Raw genomic sequence first — 23,571 nt, 5'->3', positions numbered from 1 at the left:
TTTAAGGGCATACAGAGTTAAACTCCAATATACATAAAATTAATTTCACTTTTGAAGGAGAACGACAAATTGTCAAATAAGCATGCACTTCGAAACTTCTTTCTTTATCAAATTAACCACAAAATTTTGATTTCGTTAACAATCTTATATCAACAGAAGAATATCTGGTACACCACAGTGCAGATTTATAACCACTGCAACTCTCATCAAGGACAATATCTGCATTCAAGGACTAGATATTTGCCAAAGATATCTGCCTGAGGTACTTTTAAATGAATTGGTACTTATAAAAAAAATTATGAAAAAGTAATCTTTTAAGGACAGTCAGTATCAACTACCAGGATCATACACTTTACTTTGTAGGGAACAAAGAAGCCTTCCAGGAGCACAGGGACTTTAATTATGGGGGGGTTCATTTTACTGCAATAAGAAAGGAAGAAAAATTCAAGAACATATAATAATAGTATATTTAAAGATCTAGACTGCTGCCTTTCTGTAAGCGTATTAGTGCTAGAGCATACATACAAAATAACAATGATACACTCTATCAGATATGAAAAATCTGTAATTAATTTGGCATTAATTTTCTTAGTTTGTGATGAAACACACACTTTCTTGAGTTATAAGTATCCCTTTCTAATTAATTTCCAACCTATGTAATCAGTCTCGCAAGTTTTATCTTATGCCCTGCAAAATCTACGTCAGTAACTATTCATACATGAGGAGAAAGGGTGGGGGGGGGGGGGGGGGGAGGGGGACCTGCTCACACTACCATGGAATGGTCAGCTTGCAGTATACATATCAAGCATGCGAGATATATAGAATACGCTCTTATAAAGAGTACATACATCAATTTCTAGATATAAAGGTGGTCTGCTGCATCAACAATCACATATGTGAGCACTGGATTCGCTATATGAAGTAACTTTTCAGAACTGTCACATTATGTAAACTAATACTCCTTTTCAGAACTGAAGCTAAAAATCACTTTCTCCAAAGAAGTGCAATTATTTGGTGGATTCTTAACATATTTAGCAACTTAAAAATGTGTGGTAATTTGTTCCTCCCAATTTCTATGAATGGGATTATGGAATTCTTTTAAATGTAAATGAATGTTTAAGACAGATGAATATACTGTAACTATGGATTTGGTTGACAAACATAACTTCTTAGAAAAGGGTGACAGTTTCTTTTCTTAATGACCACTGACAATACAAATGAACATCGAAAATTTTTGAATTATCTATTACCATTGAGCATACTCAGAGTAATGACTAAGTCTATATGATCATTAATTTTCTCTTTCATATTTTTGCACATCAAATTTAATAATTACACAAATAACTAATGTATAACAAGAAGCTGCAATTTGATGCTCACATTTTTTATCTTTGATGCCAATGGAGCAGGCCATTTAAGCAAGGAATTTACATCACACATAGTGCACTTAAAGAGTTTTACAACATTTTTCTCTATTAATATTTCTCCTGAATCATCACACTCCATTATCTGACAGTTGTTTGAGGTAATCTAAGATGGAGGCTACAGCACTGCTCCAGCTTTATGAAGCTATTACTCTGCTGGAAAATGCAGATAAACAGCTGTGTAAGCTATTTAGCAATTATCCGAAGACTTTTCTAACAAAATCTCCAACAATCAGCCTACACATCAGCATAAATGCTGAAAAACAATTACACCAATTTTTGCAGCCAAGTTATATTAATAATTATCTCTTCACAGAAGATTTAACCCTGTCACGTTCAAATTCTCTCTCTTCTTCAACTGTCCATTCTGGATCATTTGGATCTTCACCTTCCCCAATTGCAGACTCTGTTGAATCTGTACTAGGAGATACTGGTCTGCTTTCACCCTGTAAATAAGGATAGCACCTGCATTACAAATATATCCAAGAAATAAGTTATATTTTTATACACAATGCTTCCTTAATATCTGACTATGATTAATGTGTGCTGACTTTACTGTGCATGTCGGCCTCGAATGGCAGGAATGAATCACTATCATCATCATCATCATTCAAAACATTTCAATTAGCATACTGCTAAAACTAGCCGTTTCCTGGATGTACTGTGTGTGAAATACTATGCTGTTCCTATGGTAGCTGCTCTAAACACAATTAGTTGTCCCAGTCTGATCTACAAACAGTAATCAGAGCAGATTCTCCGTTGATGTCAATGAGGGCACTTGTGAAAGCAGCACTGACAAGTAGAATTCATCTGCAAAATTGTTATCAGACAGCTAGGATGGTACGAGATACTGATTAAGATGACTGTTCAGCTGCTATTGGGCAAACATGATACCAATGATTCAGGTTCTACTTGCTCTAACTGATTTTTCTCAAAGTTGATAATTAGCTGTGCATGCATGAGTACAACAAAGTGTGCTCTTGAACAGAAGTGCTGTTTTATCTTTGGCAGGCTGCACAAGGTACACTTATGGACAGACTTCAGACCTAGAAGGTCACCGCCAATCTTTCCAACTGCCCAATAATCCTCAAATGACTGAGTCAAGACGAAAAGGAAAAATGCTTGAGGTTACTGAACATGTAATTCAGTATATGAAGAGACATGAAAAAATAATAATCATTGTATTTATACAATATAATTTTTGTCAATTCTCTAAGAAGTAGTACCGCTTCAAATTGTTAAAACCAAACCAAAATTTGTTTTACAATACGAAGATGTGCCATCTCCACCACCCATCAACATCATTTGTCTGTGAAATTCTGCATTCATGTACAATCCATTTTGAAGGTTAATGAATCTAAGCACTACAGAAACACAAGTGCCTGAAGACACTTATGAACAGTGTACTGACGAAAGCCACAAATCAGTTATTTGGCAAAAACATAAGCATTTGCTTGAAACCATATTAATATTGACACTTAAGAGTTATAGTTTCGAAAATAGAAGTTGCTGTGTCTTCCCTTATTCATCATCGAAGTTTAAATAAAGCGATAGCAACACAGCAGAATATACTCTTATCAAAGATATAAATGATTTGATCACTGTGGCTTTTTATACTGGAATATTACAGTACAGATGCAACTAGAATTATGTAGTGTCTCTACAAGTTGCCTTGTCAAGTGTGAATACTCTTTGTTCTGTATTTTAGTTATATAACTGAAACTCCACAGATGTAGATCAATGATTAGTTAGGGAAGAACTTACTACAACAAAGGAACTTCTAATTCATGGAATACGTCTCTCTCTCTCCCTCCCTGTGTGTGTGTGTGTGTGTGTGTGTGTGTGTGTGAGAGAGAGAGAGAGAGAGAGAGAGAGAGAGAGAGAGAGAGAGAGAGATCCACGACACTGGATATAATGAGGCTGCAGCAAGACAACTACGTAAATGCAAGAAGACCTGCAGAGGACTGATGATATGATAGGTGCACGATAGGTGTAGTGGCTGGAAGCTGTCAATCTCACTCAAAACAAATTTCCATGATCATACACTACTTTAAGGCAAGCAAGAATATCATTCTCAGGGTAAAAAATCGACTGAGATGCTGTCGATCTCCTTCAAATGAAGCCTTGACTTGCTGCTTCACAACACAGAGATATGCATACAAAGCAATAACAATGTGTTATGGTTACATGCACTTTAGTCGTCACACAGAAAATTGACACAGACGATTATGTGATATTGATTCTTCAAGGACAAACTATGGTTTCAAGCCAATGTTTAGCCTTTTTGCAGCGCAATACTTCAGTTATGGCTTTCGTAAATCTGCTGGCCACAATACTCTGTTATGTAGTAATGTTTCTTCAGCAATCCACACTTTTGTCATTAACCTTCAAAAATAAATTGTACAAAAATACAACTATATAGATAAGTGACCTTGATGAGCGGTTAGACAGATGCATCTCCAGATTTTAAAATCATTTTAATTTGGTTTTTGCTGATGGAAAACAACACATTCTTTAAAAAATATCATTTGTGACTTATTTTTTCTCAAAGCATGCCAAGTAAGGGTTTGAAACAACCTGTACAAAAGCTCAAAAGTTAACTTTTCTTTTACAACAGAATGTACTTTTAATAATAGGCAGTCAGGATTTGTTCATGTTTCACCTCCACCAGCAGAAATGATTTGAAGACACAGTGAAGACAGGAGCAGATAAGTTTACGAAATATTCTCTAGTGTACCAAATTTATTGCCTAACAATGGCTCATTTGTGGCTCTGCTCACTTCAGTTGTTCCTTTAAATTCCACTACATAAAAGCAATTCCATACTTCACATAATAAAATTTTATTTCTTTTTGTTCCTGTCTACAATAACAATGCGCGCGCTTCCACACATGCACACCAATTTTGTATGGGACTGGACTGAAATTGTGTAATTAATACGAAGCACATATTGTGCTTTTCACTTAACATTTCCTAAATCTTCTTGGGTAACTTGTGCAACAGTAGGTCATAGTGTTTTCTTCTTTTTGTTGTACCTTCACCCCACATCTACATAGGGTTGGTATGGGTGCTGTTTGTCTGTAGTGTTATCCATGTGAAAGAGAGCAAACAACTGCTAAATATTTGGAAATTATGTAACTGAGTTGGGGCTTGGGTACCAGCCCAATATTCACCAATTCAGATGTGGGAAGCTACCCAAGATCAATTTCCAGGCTGGCCTTGGCAAAAGTCCCGCAGGAGGATTTTATCTGGAGCCAACAGTCCACCTGCCTGAATCTTGGAAACGTGCACAACTATCTGGGCGTGTTAATAAGTCATAGTTTCTATTTGTAAAGTACCACTTTTTTAAAGACCAGCTGACAGGTTTGCTAGGTCACATTGTGAAAGAGCTCTTTTGGCAAGACAAAAGTAGTTATCTTCCTCTTTATCTTTTTCAGGTTATGCTCACATGTAAGCAACATACTTTCGGATGGCTGAGAAACTCAACAACAAAGATACAGGTTTCCAACTCAAAGCAGTCTGGAATCTGACACTTCTACAGAAATCAGCCACAGGTATCCATAAAAATGGCATTTTTCTAATACAATGAATAACACATAAAACCACATCTAATTATGATCCCAAACATAGTAAGATGAGGTAGCTGAACTGGTGTTAATGTATACACATTTACACATTTTCGTGGCTCTGTCTCCTGAAGGACATTTTGGATTTACTGCCAATCCTGGTGCCGCCACCACACATCCAAGCAGACACACAGCTAATGATCATGAACAGCCAACACTGGTAGTACCTACACTCAGGCTGTGTTATATGTATTAGGGTTTTCACAATGAGATCGAGCAGCAAATCCAGGACCACACGCTACCCACAAAGTGAACAATATTTCAGCAACAAACACAACATGTAATCAGTCTTTAAGGGATTCTCCTGGTCTAAAAACACGACAGTCATGGGCACAGCCAACACAATTATTGTTGAGTGGAGAAAATATTTCATCAAAAAACCCATGAATTACTATAATGGCCAAAATATAAGGTACACTTTTTCATCAAAATTCAGCTGTGAGAAATTACAGTTTTGTCTTACCTGCGCAATCCTACAAATGCTAATATACTTTAATATCACAGAATCTTCAACACTAGAGCTCTTTCCTTATTTCAAAATGGAGCAACAATATTGCTATTGTTGGGAAACAAATACCCTGAACTTTACAGTTGGGTACTTTCCTTTGCAGAAGATAAGACGAAAGGTTGAATACCTATACCGAGGGATCCAAAAAAATATATCCACTGTTTAAAAGTCCATAACTTGCAAACTAATTGACGGAGTTGTCTCATTTTTGGTGAAAGTGTAGCTTAAAGTCCAACTTAAAGGTATCACTGTAGGTGTTCAAAATGGTCACCATTAACATCCACACACAAATGAAGCTGCTGAGCTGCACCACAAACTACTGACTGCAACGTGTTCAGTTGGATATTTGCACATGAATGTACGATGGATTGTCGAAGTTCATCCAATGTGCATGGCTTTTGTCAATAAACGATGTCTTTTAGTGTTCCCCACAGGTAAAGGTCCAGAGGAGATAGCTCTGGGGAACTTGGTGGATATTCCACAGCACCTCTACGGCCTATCCATCTTCCTAGTAGATTTTCGTCGAGTTACGCCCAAACACAATTTTGGTAGTGGGCTGGGGCACCATCTTGTTGAAAGCAAACTCTTCCGTCTCCATACATGTCTCGGATGGCAAACTCTTCATCGTTATGCACCATGTTAGTAAACCACTCTCAGTACTCCATTCTACAATCTGGGTCGTCTTCATTCATTGCGTGTAGCAACTGTGGGATGTAGCACCTCCACTTTGCTGTCTTCAAAATTCGCCAAACACTTGAGCGACTCACTCCAGTTTCACGGGCACACTGTCTCACAGACTTCTGTGGTGACCAAGTGAATTGCTGTAACACACAATTGGAGTTAGCTGGATTTGTTACTGTTACAGTTCGTCCACATCGTTATTTGTGTACATCTCTTACACAGCCTTCTGCTTCAAATTTGTCTTGAATGCGACAAATCGTTAAACGTGTCGGTGGCTCTGTTTGATACTCATTTCGCCATTGCCATTGAACCTCGTTAATGTTTTCGTACTTAAAATACCACTCCAAAACTGACTTCCTTTCATTGAATGTAAGCCTTGCACCAGCCATGTTTACTTGAGTAACTAGGTGCATCTAAAAACAAAACACTGACTATCTGGCGACTGCCATCTGAAAAAAAACAAAAATACGCAATACAATGCTTGTGTGGCGATTGCCAGAACTAAAAACTATTACACTACCAAAGGTGAGACAACTCCGTCAATTAGTTTGCCAGTTATGGACTCTCAAACAGTGGATACATTTTTTGGACCCCTCTGTATATTGACAAATAATTTAATTAAAGGGCTTGGCAAATGGGAAGACCATAAACATACTCATGACAGAATTTTATAAGAGTATCTGTTAGTGTCACAGGTTTAGTTCTAGAAGGGGACTTTGTATATTCAAACTGACAGAAGATTTTACAGAGGAACTCAACAACTTACAGAGGTAAGTAATACAAATGCAGCAGCAGCACCCTAACCTCTACACCAGATACACAACAGTGACCAGACCATCTTTTGGCAGATTCCAACCAATACAACAGTGGTGTACAAAGGGCGAAACAACTGGAATAAGAAAACTAAGAATTACTGTTATTTTAACAGTTACATAAGAGGAAAATTTCCCCACGGTGTTACTGATTTTCTGCCAAGAAATACCATAATTAGTTATGATCAGACTAGCTATTGCTTGTAATTGCTGACCTGGCGCACTGCCAAGTAAGAGCTATGCTAGCATTGGATGCCTTTAAAGTTTATCTCAAACTTGGAATAAACGAGGAAGTTACCATATTCATGACAACAACAGAATCAACAGCAAACTAATGTCAACAATACTTCAGGTATACATGCGAACATCACAAACCTAAGGTGGAAAGAAAGAAAATAAGTATATCAGGATATCAAACACGAAGTTCAATATGTAAAGGAAAACAAAAATTTAACAGCTGTGGGTGATTGGAACACATTATTGGGGGAAGGAATAGAAGGTATGAGTTATGGGAGAATATGGGCTCAGTAGAAGGAATGACGGGGGAGAAAGACTAAATTCTGCTACAAATGTCACTTAATAGCAAGGAATACATCACTCAAAAGGATGGAAGAGGTATATATGGAAAAGGCTAGATACATAGTAAGCTTCCAGTGGGATTATATGGTGTACCCAGGATCAAACACTCTGATCACAATTTCATAATGTCCAAAAATACACTGAAGTTTAAGAGAATAGTCTGGGAGAATCACTGTTGAAAGAAGTATGAAGAAATAATAATGTGTGTTTGAAGTTCTCCAAGGCTGTAAGTACTGTTATGTAGAGGTAATAATGAACACCACAGTTAGTGGGTCACTTCAAGAGAAATGGACATATCTAAAAAGGCAATAACAGACTTAGATACAAGAAAGGTAACTGCAAACATACCTTATTTGACAGAACAAATACAATAATTGGAAAAATAAAAAAAATAAAAAAAAAAAAATCTACACATCAAGTTACAGCAGGAGAGAACACTTATAAAGGTTAAAGGAATGTGGAAGCTTTTGGTGTCAGTGGCTCTGCCTTCTGGCAGAATGGAATGAGGGGAGGAAGAGGGATGAAGGGGAAGGAAAAGGGAGGAAGGGGAAGGACTGGCAAGGTTTAGGAAACTGAGGAGTTTAGAAAAGTCGCCCAAAATCCTTGGTCTGGGGAAACTTACCAGACGCGATGAGAAGCAAAGATTCATTATTTTTTTCTTAGTCTTTTCCTCTTATCCCATCCGATAAAACTTCTTCAACCCGGAGTTCTGGGCAACTTTTCCGAACTCTCCCCATTTCCTGAACTTCACCAGTACTTTTCTTTCATCCCTCTTCCTTCCACTTCAATCTTTCTGCCAGTGGGGGCAGCCACTGGCTCCTTGCATTTTCTTTAGCCTTTATATTTTTTCCTTCTGCCACTGCTTTGTGTGTAGATTTTTTATACATCCAATTGTAATTTCAAAATGTGACTATTTTTGTTGACATAATAGAACAATTGGTACAATCAATTGATGAACAAACCAAGTACAAAAATACCCAGTAAAAGTCAAGAATACAACATTACAAGTCAATTAGGAATGAAATAAACAGGAAGTACAGGGAAGCTATGGCAAAAAGGTCGCAGGTGAATAGTGAAGAATTCGAAAAAGAAACAGGTTATTTGAAGAACTGTTTAAGCATATAGTTAACTCTCAACAACCTTTGGTGTACTAAAAGCAATAGCATCAACATTAGACTGCAAAAGGACAGGTCAAAAGAATACAATGAAGGCTTCTGTGAAAGGAACGAACTGGCTGATGATGTGATTGAGAGAGAAACAAAAGTCTTTAGGGCCACTCTATGATAAGTGGTCTAACTTTTTCCAAAGTTCCCACATGATGATCACTGATTTTGATGAAATTTTGTGCGAATGATCACACTTGGTCCCATTGAACATTGGTAAAATGTTACTTTTGCCAATTTAGTACTTGCAGAGTTATAGTCGTTTGTTTGACACTACAGTGTAGAAATCAACAGTGCACCCGTGAGTTTTCGGCAACTTTGAGACATAATATCTACGCTAATATTTTCTTGGAAGAAAATAAAGTAGGCCACCTTGCACAACATTTCGCTTTCTTTTAAGTGAAATCATAACGAGATTTCCTAGGCGATTTGCATATGGATAATTTGAAGCAAATAGACATTGGGAAAAATGTGAAATTTAGCTTTTTATATCTCTGAAGTACCATATATACTTGAATAATCTGTGCACTTTATCACCAAATTTAAGGACAATTGAGGTGTGCGGATTATTTGAAACAAGGTTGGTACTGCTCTGCCTCCAACAATTATCCCACTACACTATTGCATTGTTGTGACCTCATTACCACATTAGAAGTATTAACAGCGTCTTCAAACTTGTTAATTACAGCTACAAGTTCTCGTTATCGCTCGTACACTGCTAAAGAAAAACTGAAAATTTTTGAAGAAGCCGAGAACATTGGAAACCAAGCAGTGGGAAGCAAGTATACGTGAGCAAGAGTTGTATTCACGACTGGCGGAAAAACAAAACACGGCCTCAAAAAACTAACAGTAATCGCCAGGCACTTTGAGGCCAAAAAGCAAAGCATCCAGACTTTGACAAAGGATGAAAAGTGTCAATATGGCTGCGGACAATTACAAGGAAAAATTGTTCACTTTAATTATTGTGTGATAAATCTGCGACACAGACCTATATATTATTGCAAATTGGTGACAGGATCAAATGCCAGTCTATTTTGAGATGCCACTTGACAACACCATGATCAGGAAAAGAGAATCCAGACTCACGATATGAACTGGTGGCAATGAGAAGCAAAAGTGTATAGTGATGATGTGATTAACTGGCGATGGACGAAAGCTACTACCTTACGTGACATTTAAAAGGAAAACTATTCCGAAAATATCTGTGAAAGGCATATTGGTGAGAGTGAATCCAAAAGGGAGGGCGGACAATGATCTTGTAATTGTCTGGGTGATGCATGTTTGGCAACATCATCCTGGTGCATTACTGAATTTACGTAACATGTTTGTCCTGACAGCTTCTGCAGACGTACACCTAAGGAAGTGCAGGACAAATTACAGAAAGGAAAAACTGACTTGGCCATTATTCCTAGAGCCCTCACATCCACCCTACAGCCATTAGAAGTGTGTATAAATCAGTCATTCAAAGCTGCACTTAAACAGCGATATAAGCAATGGATGGCTGACGTAAACCTCAAGTTCACACTGAGTGGAAAAATCAAACGGCTACATCTGTCCCAGATTTGTGAGTGGGAGAAAAGTGCATGGGATTCCATTCCACATCCAGTGGAGGAAAAATCCTTTAAAAAATGTAGTATCACCTGGATGGAACAGAGGGCGATAACTATGGGAAGATCGTGATGACGACAATTATTCTCCCACCAGTGATGATGACGAAAGTTATGATGAGCAGAGGTAAGGAAGTATTTGAACTGGCTAGAATCTCATAGTGAACATACAGTATTAACACAGGGTGTATATGTGGACAAGGAAAAAAAAGTTCCCGGATTTCCCGGTTAAAAATAAACTTTCTCCCGGGTGAAGACGCACTTTTTCCCTGTTAACTGACAGTATATTTTCTCTCGGAACTGTATAACTTAGCAGTCCTTTGAATGTTTATGGTTTTATACATGGGCTTAGGATTTCCCGGTGCATTATAAAACGAAATTCATGGAAGAAAACACTTTTGGAAAGATCTTTGATGTGCAGTAACATGTACGCTGCGTATTTTCGTATTACGAAAGTATAAATTCGAATCCACCAAACACCGCATGTTACTTTCCAAAGAATTGAAGTTGAGATTGCAATGCGCTTTGTAAGCCAGTCAGTCATATCATATCGTCATGTCACATGATCTCGCCAGCTGATAACAGCGGATATTCAGAGTTCAGGACACATGATTTAGTCAGCCAATGGCACCATCACTGTTAAGTAGCGCAAACACACAAACAGCACAGTTAACGGTTTAAATTAATATCCATAGTGTTGCTACAAGAAAAGCAGAGCTTTCACATATAATATTGGTGTCTGAGGTTAATAAGCTGCAAGAGAAGCTAAGCTTTCACGTATAATGTCGGTCTTTTAGGCGTGTATTACACTTTAAGATTATATATATATATATATATATATATGTCTGCTTGTGTCTGTATGTGTGGATGGATATGTGCGTGTGTGCGAGTGTATACCTGTCCTTTTTTCCCCCTAAGGTAAGTCTTTCCGCTCCCGGGATTGGAATGACTCCTTACCCTCTCCCTTAAAACCCACTTCCTTTCGTCTTCCCCTCTCCTTCCCTCTTTCCTGATGAGGCAACAGTTTGTTGCGAAAGCTTGAATTTTGTGTGTATGTTTGTGTGTCTATCGACCTGCCAGCGCTTTTGTTCGGTAAGTCACCTCATCTTTGTTTTTATATATATATATATATATATATATATATATATATATATATATATATATATATATATATATAAAAATGAGAGTCAAATGCTCTGTGATTTAAGAAATTCATCGTACAATCTCGCACATAGTTCAACTTGCGTAAAAGGAAATTTACTTTGTAAGTAATGCTTTTCAAACCACCATTCGCAATATTTTCCCAAATTGGTTTGTTTCAGCAGTTGCCAGAGAGCACCAGATAAGAGGCGCCACCCCGCTTGCGTAGCTACGATGACTTAGGAGGCCCGTATGTTCGTACGTGTAAAACATTAAAAGATCTTACAGTGTCATAAAAGAAACAAGACATCAGAGGATACTCCAAGGATATCGGAATTTCGTGAACCGTACTAAAATGTACACATTTAAAGATCACATTCGTTTGTCGAAATTCCCAACGAAGTAGGCCTTGACCTGATATTAAGCTTTTCAGTGTGGTTTTCGGGATGTAAATTTTCTTGGAGTACCAGTACTGTGTTATCTCATGTATGTTTCTTTATTATGGCATAACGCAATACGTGCTATAAGATGAAAACGTGCACTTGAAATACAGCGAATAGTTGAAATTAGCCAATAGTGTGGAATTAAAACACTTGGTTTCTAAGATATTGACTGCATCAGCATAAAAGATTAATAAAAGGAAATTTCTTTAGCAAGCCGACAAAAATAACTTCATTGTTCTACAAGGCGATTAATGCTTGACCGTCAGAAAGGTGGAAATAAAATAAAATCTGAAACTAATAACATATTTTTGCCTTCTGTAATCATGTGAATGTATTTTAATTCACTTGATATCTCCCGGCCACAGAAAACGGTTTTGTTTTCATTTGACGTGAGAGCAGTAAAGGAAGAAGAAATAGCAAAATCACTAAATGTAAACACAGGTCACATGGAGAATACCCACTTCCCCACTGTACTCAGACTGCTCTGCACATCAGCCGCGGATCTACCTGCTTCCAGTCGGCTGGTTTGACATCCTGCCCCACCCCCTTTTTTTAAACCCTCTGTTAATACTGGATGGGATTATTTGTAAACAAAAACGCTTCAGAAAATATGCACTCTTTATTCCCTATTAGCTAACAACTTGCTGCTTTGTGTGACATAAAATTAAATACAGGATACATAAAACCAGCAAAGACAAGAGACAAGCAGGACAGCTCACATTTCTTCAATCCTTAGTTCCTGGAGTTTTTCTCTCTCTAGTCTTACTACAGGTGTAAGTGGCAGGTTTTCCTTTCTGTGAAAGAACCTATTACTTTATCAAAGTTCGTCAAAAATTTTGCTACATGAAAAATCGAAATGTCGTCGTCTAATACTGAAAAAGCTGTTAATACAAATAGGACCCAAGATCGGTGTGGTTTCTCTATCTTATTACGTTTATTTTGTCACTGTCTGCTAGCTAAAACAAAATAGGCCTTCTAATACTGCAGCAATTGTAAAACACAAATAAACGAGACTGTTTTGGCACAAATGGTCATTTTTACAACACAAAACAATATAATTCACAAAGTGCCAATATAAAATGCCTATTAGGCCTACTACAAGCAAAAAGCTTTATGTTGGGAAATAGTTTCATACTTCATTCATACGCTCCAGTTTCTCAAGCACGAGATCGAAAAGTAATAGTACGAAATTTTTATACAAATTTGGGATCGTCATATTCTTCCATAATTTGTGTGATGTCCTCGTTTCTTCTTATTCCTCGTTCTAACAAACAGTCTTCTCATCACTATTCTGTAACTATTCCTGTGAATGTCAAAGCTTATTTGCGGTATAACTTCACTAACTCTGACCTGCGGTTATTCTCCGGTTAGGCGTTGTTACATATTCGTACAACGCGTTTTCCGCGCTACTTCCAGAATAGATGTTAAAGCGGCTGCTAGCTGGTGACTGTACAACTGACCCTTACTGGTACAGCGATCTGGCCAAAACTTTTCTATCAAAATTTCATTTTCTTCGATACACCAAGAAGATAATAAGTTATCTTTCTTATCTGTTATTTCTGTTAGTCGTTTTATTTCCACTCTGGTAGTCTGAATCTATGGATTTCGCAAGTAATTATAACAACGCTCATCATTCGCAAACCCAATCAACCACATAATCAGACAGCGGTTGGCACTCATCCGTTTCGGCTTTACTTCGCTCAACTTGTATAGCCCCTTTTGTCTGCAGGAAAGTTTATTTCTAGATGCGACGAGGATTCCCCTCACAGACATCATGTGCACTATGCACGCATTCACGAATCATTCAGAAATCAATTTAGAATGTGTTCAAAAACTGACAGGGATGCATTTCAAGGTCATATGAATAATCGATAGACCAACGTGCGTTGGATGCTAGGCGCTTTATGAAACAAGGTTTTTTTCCCTCAAGAATATGAATTTGGTACTGCCCCTCACCCTATATTCAGCCTGCTGTGCATGCGTGAATCTGGCGGCTTGGACACGCCAGTAAAATTTTTCCTGTAGCATCTAGCTGCTTGCTGCGACTGCTTACACAGCCGACAGCCACATTTCTGTAGCCAGAAGTGGGAGATGGCACTACTCAACTGCACATGCGCACTATCCCGCTAGTAACTGATAAAACGAATCTAATGTAAACAGCTGTGACGTCAAGCTCATCGGAAGCAATTTGTTGTTATGAAGCACTGCATTCATACGCAGCACACTTCATTCATACACTCCAGTTTCTCAAGCATGAGATCGAAAAGTAATAGTACGAAATTTTTATACAAATTTGGGATCGTCATATTCTTCCATAATTTGTGTGATGTCCCCGTTTCTTCTTATTCCTCGTTAACTGAAAACAAAACAATGAAAATTCCCGGAAATGTAAAAAATTCCCGGATCTCCAGGGTCGTAGACACCCTGTAACGTTTGACACATTTTGCAGTTGGCAGACGCTTATTTTGTTCTTGTATATGGCGCATTCCTTTACAATTTACGTTTCATTTTTGTTTCTTCTCTCGTTCATGTTTTATTGCTGCAGTATTATTCTTCAGTAGCGGCATACAGTACTATCCTTTGTTAGAGTATCAGTTCATACCAGCCAAATTACAAAAATTTAACTGAAAACAAAACAATGAAAATTCCCGGAAATGTAAAAAATTCCCGGGTTTTTCCCGGATCTCCCGGGTCGTAGACACCCTGTAACGTTAAATTCTTAAATATAGTGATTCGCATTTTCCCTTGGCTGTTGTAGGTAGGCCTAGAGTCATGGCTAGTGGGACTAATGTTTTTACCAATACAAGGACTTTGAACATAAAATTTCCGTCTCCTACTGCTTTCCAGTATTTAACAAATTGAGGGCGAAGTTGACAATTTTTTCTCAAAGGTGTACAACTTTGTTTCCACCATTTGCAGATAGGTGGTGACAATAGTAAGTAGCGGTCGAAAGAAACAGATCGTAGACATCAAGCAGTTAGCTTGGACCTCGGTCAACATAACCTCATTCAAACGTTGGTCGATTTGCATCTGCATCAAAGTTGTTCTCGATTTAAAATATCAGTTTATGAGCCTAATTCTCATCATTTGCGGGAGGTGTTACTGTTTTGTTTCAGTATGAAGAAAACAGCAGCCGAGTCTCCTTGAATGCTCTCAACTACGTGTGGTAAGGAGGCTACTAGTGAAAGAACATGTTGTGAGTGGTTTCAACACATCAAGAAGAGCGATGTTAACATCTTAGACCGACATAGTGGTGGAAGAGAGAATGTTTTCAAAGATGCAGAATTCGAGACATTGCTGAGTGAAGACTCGCGTCAATCTCAAGAAGAACTGGGGCGATTAGTGGGAGTGACACAGCAAGCCAGTTCAAAATGTCTCAAGGCTATGGGCATGATTCAGAAAGAAGGAACTTGGGTCCTGTGTGAGCTGAAACCAACAGACATTGAACGGCTTTTGTGTGTTTGCAAACAGTTGCTTCAGAGGCAAAAATGGAAGGGATTTCTGCATTGCATTGACACCGGGGGCAAAAAATGGGTTCATTGCGATAACACTAGACGCAAAAAATCATGGGGATATCCCGGCCACACTTCCACGTCGACAGTCAAACCGAATATTCACAGTTCCAAGATTATGTTCTGCATTTAGTGGGACCAGCTTGGCGTCGTGTACTATGAGGTGTTAAAAGCAAGTGGAATAATCACAGGTGCTTGTTATCAAAGGCAATTAATGCACTTGAGCAGAGCATTAAAAGTAAAAATGTACTTGACTTACCAAATGGGAAAGAGCTGGTAGATAGACACAATAAAAAAACACACAAACACACACACAAAAAATTTCAAGCTTTCGCAACCAACGGTTGCTTCGTCAGGAAAGAGGGAAGGAAGGAGAGGGATAGACGAAAGAATGTGGGTTTTAAGGGAGTGGGTAAGGAGTCATTCCAATCCTGGGAGCGGAAAGACTTACCTTAGGGGGGGAAAAAAAGGACAGGTATACACTCGCGCGCGCGCGCGCCCACACACACACACACACACACACACACACACACACACACACACACACACACACAGACGTCTGCTTTTTTTGATTTCTGTATTATCAAAATTTCCTTCCAAACAATCCCATAAATGACATAACCTGGATGGCAGTATAGTTTTCCCCATGACATTCTACAGAAAATTAATGAACCCTGTAAAAAATTCAAGTAGCTTGAAGTAAACATAAGCTTAGGTTCCTAAAAGGCATCTCTTCTAGCTCTTGACATCTGACACTTATAGAAACTTATCATCAGCTTGGGATGCTGTGTAAAGAACCCCTTATGAGGTTGGGGAATCTGCGGTAAAGTAACTCATCTGTAGCTGCTGTTGCACAGCTACCAGGTGTGGCCCCTACAGTAATGGGGGTGTTGGTTTTCTCACTTCAAAAGGAATCAGCAGTGATTAAGCCACAATGGATGATACCAACAGACTTATAAATTTTTAACTGCGAACTATACCTTAAATCACAATTAAACTGGCCCATCAATACCATTACACAATATAAAGACATACTAATAATTCTCTATAACATAAATCCATTCGAAAACGTGTCAGGAAGACTGCTGTGAATCTGACCAAAATTTACACACTGTGACTGATGTAAAACCCGCAGAATATTTACATGATGTGCGCTGCAGTTGTTATACAACAATTTTGCTACCATGATATCCACTGCCGTGGTAATACACAGATGAACTGTGAAGCTTACAATCAGTCTGATTCTGAAGTTACAGCAGATAAACAGATTGAAATATGTCACAACGAGTCATAACAAAATAAACCCCTTTTTTGAAGTTTTCTGAATTTCATATCCCTTCCTAGCCATCAGTCTTTCTATATTGCCTTCCCCAGACAAAATAGAACAGATTTGAGTACCAGCAGAATGATGTTGTTGTTGTTGTTGTTGTTGTTGTTGTTGTCGTCGTCGTCGTCTTCTTCTTCTTCAGTCCAGAGACTGGTTTGATGCAGCTCTCCATGCTACTCTATCCTGTGCAAGCAGCCTCTTCATCTCTGAATAACTACTGCAACCTGCATCCTTCTAAATCTGTTTAGTGTATTCATCTCTTGGTCTTCCTCTACGATTTTTACCCTCCACACTTCCCTCCAGCACTAAACTGGTGAGCCCTTGATGCCTCAGAACATGTCCTACCAACCGATCCCTTCTTCTAGTCAAGTTGTGCCACAAACTCCTCTTCTCTCCAATTATATTCAGTACCCCCTAATTAGTTATGTCATTTACCCATGTAATCTTCAGCATTCTTCTGTAGCACCACATTTTGAAAGCTTCTACTCTCTTCTTGTCTAAACTGTATATAGTCGCATGTTTCACTTCCGTGTATGGCTATACTCCATATAAATACTTTCAGAAAAGACTTCCTGACACTTAAATCTATACCTGATGTTAACAAATTTCTCTTCGTCAGGGACGCTTTCCTTGCCACAGCCAGTCTACATTTTATACCCTCTCTACTCCGACCATCATCAGTTATTTTGTTCCCCAAATAGCAAAATTCATTTACTACTTTAAGTGTCTCATTTCCTAATCTAATACCCTCTGGATCGCATGATTTAGTTTGACTAAATTCCATTATCCTCGTTTTGGTTTTGTTGATGTTCATCTTGTATCCTCCTTTCAAGACACTGTTCATTCCATTCAACTGCTCTTCCAGGTCCTTTGCTGTCTCTGACACAATTACAATGTCATCGGCCAACCTGAAAGTTTTTATTTCTTCTCCATGGATTTTAATACCTACTCTGAATTTTTCTTTTGTTTCCTTTACTGCTTGTTAAATACACAGATTGAACAACATCGAGGTAGGCTACAACCCTGTCTCACTTCTTTCTCAACCACTGCTTCCCTTTCATGCCCCCCGATTCTTATAACTGAACTGCTATCTGGTTTCTGTACAAATGTAAATAGTCTTTCGCTCCCTGTATTTTACCCCTGCCACTTTCAGAATTTGCGAGTATGCCAATCAACATTGTCAAAAGTTTTCTTTAAGTCTACAAATGCTAGAAACATAGGTTTGCATTTCCTTAGCCTGTCTTCTAAGATAATTCGCAAGGTCAATATTGCCTCATGTGTTCCAACATTTCTACGGAACCCAAACTGATCTTTGCCGAGGTCGGCTTCTACCAGTCTTTCCGCTTGTCTGTAAAGAATTCGTGTTAGTATTTTTCAACCCTGACTTAAGCTGAGCGTTCGGTAATTCTCAGACCTGTTAACACCTGCTTTTTTTGGGATTGGAATTATTATGTTTTTCTTGAAGTCTGTGGGTATTTTGCCTGTCTCATACATCTTGTTCACCAAATGGAAGAGTTTTGTCATGGCTGGCTCTCCCAAAGCTATCAGTAGTTCTACTGGAACGTTGTCTACTCCTGGGGCCTGTTTCGACTTAGGTCTTCTAGTATTCTGACACATTCTTCAAGCACTATCATATCACCATCAGAATATGGATCCATTTTCAACACCCATACACCTTGTCGTTTTTTAGGTCCTTTTATGCTTGCACTGTGAAACCAAATATAGTTTTTACATGGTTTAGAACATGGTCTTTATAATGAAAATGATTTAGAAGAGTTTGCAGAAGACACTTGTTCCAGCATAACATCATGCACCGGCACATTGGCTTGCAATGATACAGCAGAGGGGGCTGCGAGACAATGTCATCCAATAGTACGCTGATTAGGATGACACGACAGGAGCAGCCACTATACAATGAGAATATAAGCGCCGCTCCACCAAGCCTCGGCCGTACCAGAAGACGAGCGGTCATTCAAACACTTTAGCTGAGAATATTATTTACTTGCATGGAAATTGTATATATCGAAGGACATTGATTATTTGCATGTCCCCATTTGCTTTGACCCATCTTTGTAGAAACGCAGAGTTAAGTATAACAGCAGCTTTGTCATGCTCATGTCCACAGCAATGTCTCTCGCCTGCAACCACTGCACCATAGTTTCTTAACGGTCACTAGTGGTGGGCGTTTTATCTAATATCATGGAATGGTACGGTGGATTGGCCATCACAAACACTGTCAGAACACTAAACTGGAGCAACAAATTTTTAAACCACTGTAGGAACCATGGGTCGTCCATATCCTCATGATAATCATCGGTTTTTTTCGATGTTGTTCTTGTTGTGGTCTTCAGTCCTGAGACTGGTTTGATGCAGCTCTCCATGCTACTCTATCCTGTGCAAGCTTTTTCATCTCCCAGTACCTACTGCAACCTACATCCTTCTGAATCTGCTTAGTGTATTCATCTCTTGGTCTCCCTCTACGATTTTTACCCTCCACACTGCCCTCCAATACTAAATTGGTGATCCCTTGATGCCTCAGAACATGTCCTACCAACCGATCCCTTCTTCTGGTCAAGTTGTGCCACAAACTTCTCTTCTCCCCAATCCTATTCAATACTTCCTCATTAGTTATGTGATCTACCCATCTAATCTTCAGCATTCTTCTGTAGCACCACATTTCGAAAGCTTCTATTCTCTTCTTGTCCAAACTATTTATCGTCCATGTTTCACTTCCATACATGGCTACACTCCATACGAATACTTTCAGAAATGACTTCCTGACACTTAAATGTATACTCGATGTTAACAAATTTCTCTTCTTCAGAAACGCTTTCCTTGCCATTGCCTGCCTACATTTTATATCCTCTCTACTTCGACCATCATCAGTTATTTTGCTCCCCAAATAGCAAAACTCCTTTACTACTTTAAGTGCCTCATTTCCTAATCAAATTCCCTCAGCATCACCCGACTTAATTAGACTACATTCCATTATCCTTGTTTTGCTTTTGTTGATGTTCATCTTATATCCTCCTTTCAAGACACTGTCCATTCCATTCAACTGCTCTTCCAAGTCCTTTGCTGTCTCTGACAGAATAACAATGTCATCGGCGAACCTCAAAGTTTCTATTTCTTCTCCATGAATTTTAATACCTACTCCGAATTTTTCTTTTGTTTCCTTTATTGCTTGCTCAATATACAGATTGAACAACATCGGGGAGAGGCTACAACCCTGTCTTACTCCCTTCCCAACCACTGCTTCCCTTTCATGTCCCTCGACTCTTATAACTGCCATCTGGTTTCTGTACAAATTGTAAATAGCCTTTCGCTCCCTGTATTTTACCCCTGCCACCTTTAGAATTTGAAAGAGAGTATTCCAGTCAACATTGTCAAAAGCTTTCTCTAAGTCTACAAATGCTAGAAACGTAGGTTCGCCTTTCCTTAATCTTTCTTCTAAGATAAGTCGTAAGGTCATTATTGCCTCACGTGTTCCAGTGTTTCTACGGAATCCAAACTGATCTTCCCCGAGGTTGGCTTCTACTAGTTTTTCCATTCGTCTGTAAAGAATTCGTGTTACTATTTTGCAGCTGTGACTTATTAAGCTGATAGTTTGGTAATTTTCACATCTGTCAACACCTGCTTTCTTTGGGATTGGAATTATTATATTCTTCTTGAAGTCTGAGGGTATTTCACTTGTTTCATACATCTTGCTCACCAGATTTTCGATAGAAAAACTAAAAGTCCTTCAGGCACAAAGCCGTTTGAAGATCCTGCATGAGCCACAATTAATCGGGATCCTCTTCCTGTTGGCTGATGACCGCTGCTATTCAGAGTATATTTCTCTACTGATTCTCCAGCACTGACCCAGGTTTCGTCTAACCATATGGCTTGAGTGTCTGTCTTTTCTTACAATTATGTGTAAGAAAATGGTACAAGCTGCAAAGACATGAGCTTTTTTAAGTACCGTATTTACTCAAATCTAAGCCGCACTTTTTTTCCGGTTTTTGTAATCCAAAAAACCGCCTGCGGCTTAGAATCGAGTGCAAAGCAAGCGGAAGTTCTGAAAAATGTTGGCAGGTGCCGCCACAACTAACTTCTGCCGTCGAATATATGTAGCGCTACACAGGCTTGCTTTGTAGGCACAAAGATAAATACGGGCGCCAAAAACTCTGCGTCAGTAAATAAATTTAAAAAGAAAAAGGTGGAAGACGAGCTTTTTTTCTCCGCCCCAAGTTTCGCCCCCTGCATTTTCATACATTATCCGATGAAGTAAATACAAATTCCGTATTTTTTCATCTTTGAATGTAGCAGCATTTCAATATACTATGAAAATCCGCCTGCCAAGACTGTTTGGGATGTTTGTCAATATGGCCAACTCTACGTTCTGAATTTTTCCCTAACTGTGAGAAGAGATGGTTGTTAATCGGAACTTTTCTGAATTGTGAATCACATACAGTATTCTCTTCACCATGAGAATAATACAAATATAAACGTTTTGCCATGTATTCTTTCGTGTTTGCTGCTATCTCATTTAAATCCTGTCTGCCTAAAAACTACGAAACTAGTGTGAGACAACAGCAAACGCGGAAGAATATACATATCGTGTCATATTTATATTTGTATTATTCTTATGCCTAATAGTGATAACAGTCAGAAATGAAGCACGGCAATTGACTAGATTTTTAAATCTAAGATGACTAATTTCTGTGCAGAATGTAATGTACAAAAGAGGCGTCTGCAAAGATTTTCAAACGGAGAAAAATTTTAGCCAAGCTCTCGTTCAGAACATCTTCTATCATAGGCGGTCTGTTATTTGGTTCTTGTTGATTATTATCAAAGAAACCAGCAGTGTAAGTAACAACAAATAGTAGTCTCTTGCCATTGTTTCGCTAATGAGACAATTACTCTCTTTTTTTTTTATTGTAAGCGGCGGTAGCGTGCACAAAAGCAAGCCATGCCGCGAGCGGCGACAGGTCGTAAACACACATTATTAGAAGGCGACAAACAATGCATGACACGGTACAATAATGCATTTTCAGCTTAGATAAACACCTATAACAAGGAGAACGGCACTTGTCAGATCAAAGAAAAATAAGCAATCGATTCAAGCCAGACGAAGCACGTGAAAAAGGAAGGGTACCCGTATACATATGGACGGACCGCCTGATGCTTAGCAATGGCTACCTGGTAAAGCTTAACTGCTAAGCGTAAGACTCGAACCGAACTACTGTAGCTGTACCATCATTCATGCAACCTAAATTGTTTCTCATATTACAATGGACCAACTTTGTTTCGATTTGGAGGTGCGGCCTAATACTTTTCTCTCCCCTTGAATTTTGAGTCTCAAATTTCAGTTCCGGCTTAGATTCGGGCAATTTTTTTTTCTTTATTTCGAGTCTCATTTTTCAGGTGCGGTTTAGATTCGAGTAAATACGGTAAGAATTTGGCCCACTCACAAAAATCTAGTCATAAGGCTCATGTTATAAATGCAGTATATTCAACGTCTGCAACAGGCATTCGCATAATTGGCATGTGAGTGATATGCCAGTCCAACGAACTTTTTGTTCATTTGCTTCCTTGTTCGAAATACGTGAAATTTCAGTTGGACACAAGTGCTTCTGTCACACTGCTCAATTGTCACACATATGGACTGTTAGGCTCCCCACACCTGTCTAAGACTAGCAGACAACTGACTCCTTACAATGGACAAGGCATTCCTGTTCTCAGAAAATGTACTTTACCTGCCATATACCTCTTGCATACGCGAACAGTGACTTTTACAGTGCTACTATCACGCGATTGTGAGAACATATTTGGTCTTTATTCATTTGATTTGTTTGACTTTAACATTTAGGACAGTTGTCAGCGTCTGGATTCCGTGCATAAGGACAGTGTAGCTAGCTTGGTAAAAAGTCCCGGAACTCTTTTCTGAAGGTTTAGGCAAAGCTAACAACTTTGTTGCACATATTACTCTGCAAGACAATGCACAGACGAAATTTTCTCGAGCCAGGACTGTTCTCATTGAGTTACTTGACAAAGTCACTGCTGAACTTAAAGAATTGTAAGGTACTGGAGCTATTGAGCTCATACAAGCTAGTCAGTGGGCAAGTCCACTGGTTTTGCTCCCCAAACCTTCAGGTGGCATTCACCTTTGTGTTGACTTTAAGCCTACAGTCAACCAAAAACTATGATTGATATTTATCCATTGCCATGCTCAGAGGATCTCAGTGAGATTAGGTGCTGGTCGCTACTTCTCGAAAATGGATTTGTGTGACTCATATGTTCAAATATCGCTCGATGAAGAATCTCAAAGAGTGTGTGGTAAATACTCATTTGGGACTGTTGAAGTATTTTACCTTTTGGCAGTGCTTCCGCATCCACCATTTTCCAACAGTATTTGGAACAGCTGACTGCACAAGTGCCAAACTGTTCAAACTATTTGTTGTAGCAGGTCGTACACTTGAAAAACATGCTGCAAATTTGGGTGCTTTGTTTAGTGTGTTATCTGATACAGCACTAAAGTGTACACTGGACAAGTGCCTATTTTTAAAAACCCAAGTTGCAGTATCTTGGTGATGTCATAAACAGTCAAGGTGACTTCCTCTTCAATTTGTTAGCCATACGAGATTTGCCAGTTCCTCACAATGTCGCAGAATTGCAGTCAGTTTCACGGAAAATCAACTATTATATTCGGTTCATACCGAATGCTTCATAAATCGCAGCTCCACTGCACTGCTTGCAATGCAAGAATGT

General features: G+C 38.8%; 1 protein-coding gene across 1 annotated transcript in view; it reads right to left on the bottom strand.

Annotated features, from left to right (window-relative positions):
• Positions 1-753: 753 nt before the first annotated feature.
• LOC124787216 (KAT8 regulatory NSL complex subunit 1) overlaps positions 754-23,571 on the bottom strand; it is a 265,281-nt gene continuing 242,463 nt past the window's right edge. Inside the window, exon 13 of the mRNA XM_047254326.1 lies at positions 754-1,870. Coding sequence (XP_047110282.1) covers positions 1,727-1,870 — 144 coding nt within the window. The 3' untranslated portion in view covers positions 754-1,726. The remainder of the gene's footprint in view (positions 1,871-23,571) is intronic.

This window comes from Schistocerca piceifrons, chromosome 1 (assembly GCF_021461385.2).
Source record: "Schistocerca piceifrons isolate TAMUIC-IGC-003096 chromosome 1, iqSchPice1.1, whole genome shotgun sequence".
NCBI classification, from domain to species: Eukaryota; Metazoa; Arthropoda; class Insecta; order Orthoptera; family Acrididae; genus Schistocerca; species Schistocerca piceifrons.
This window is presented reverse-complemented; position numbering and strand designations above follow the sequence as displayed.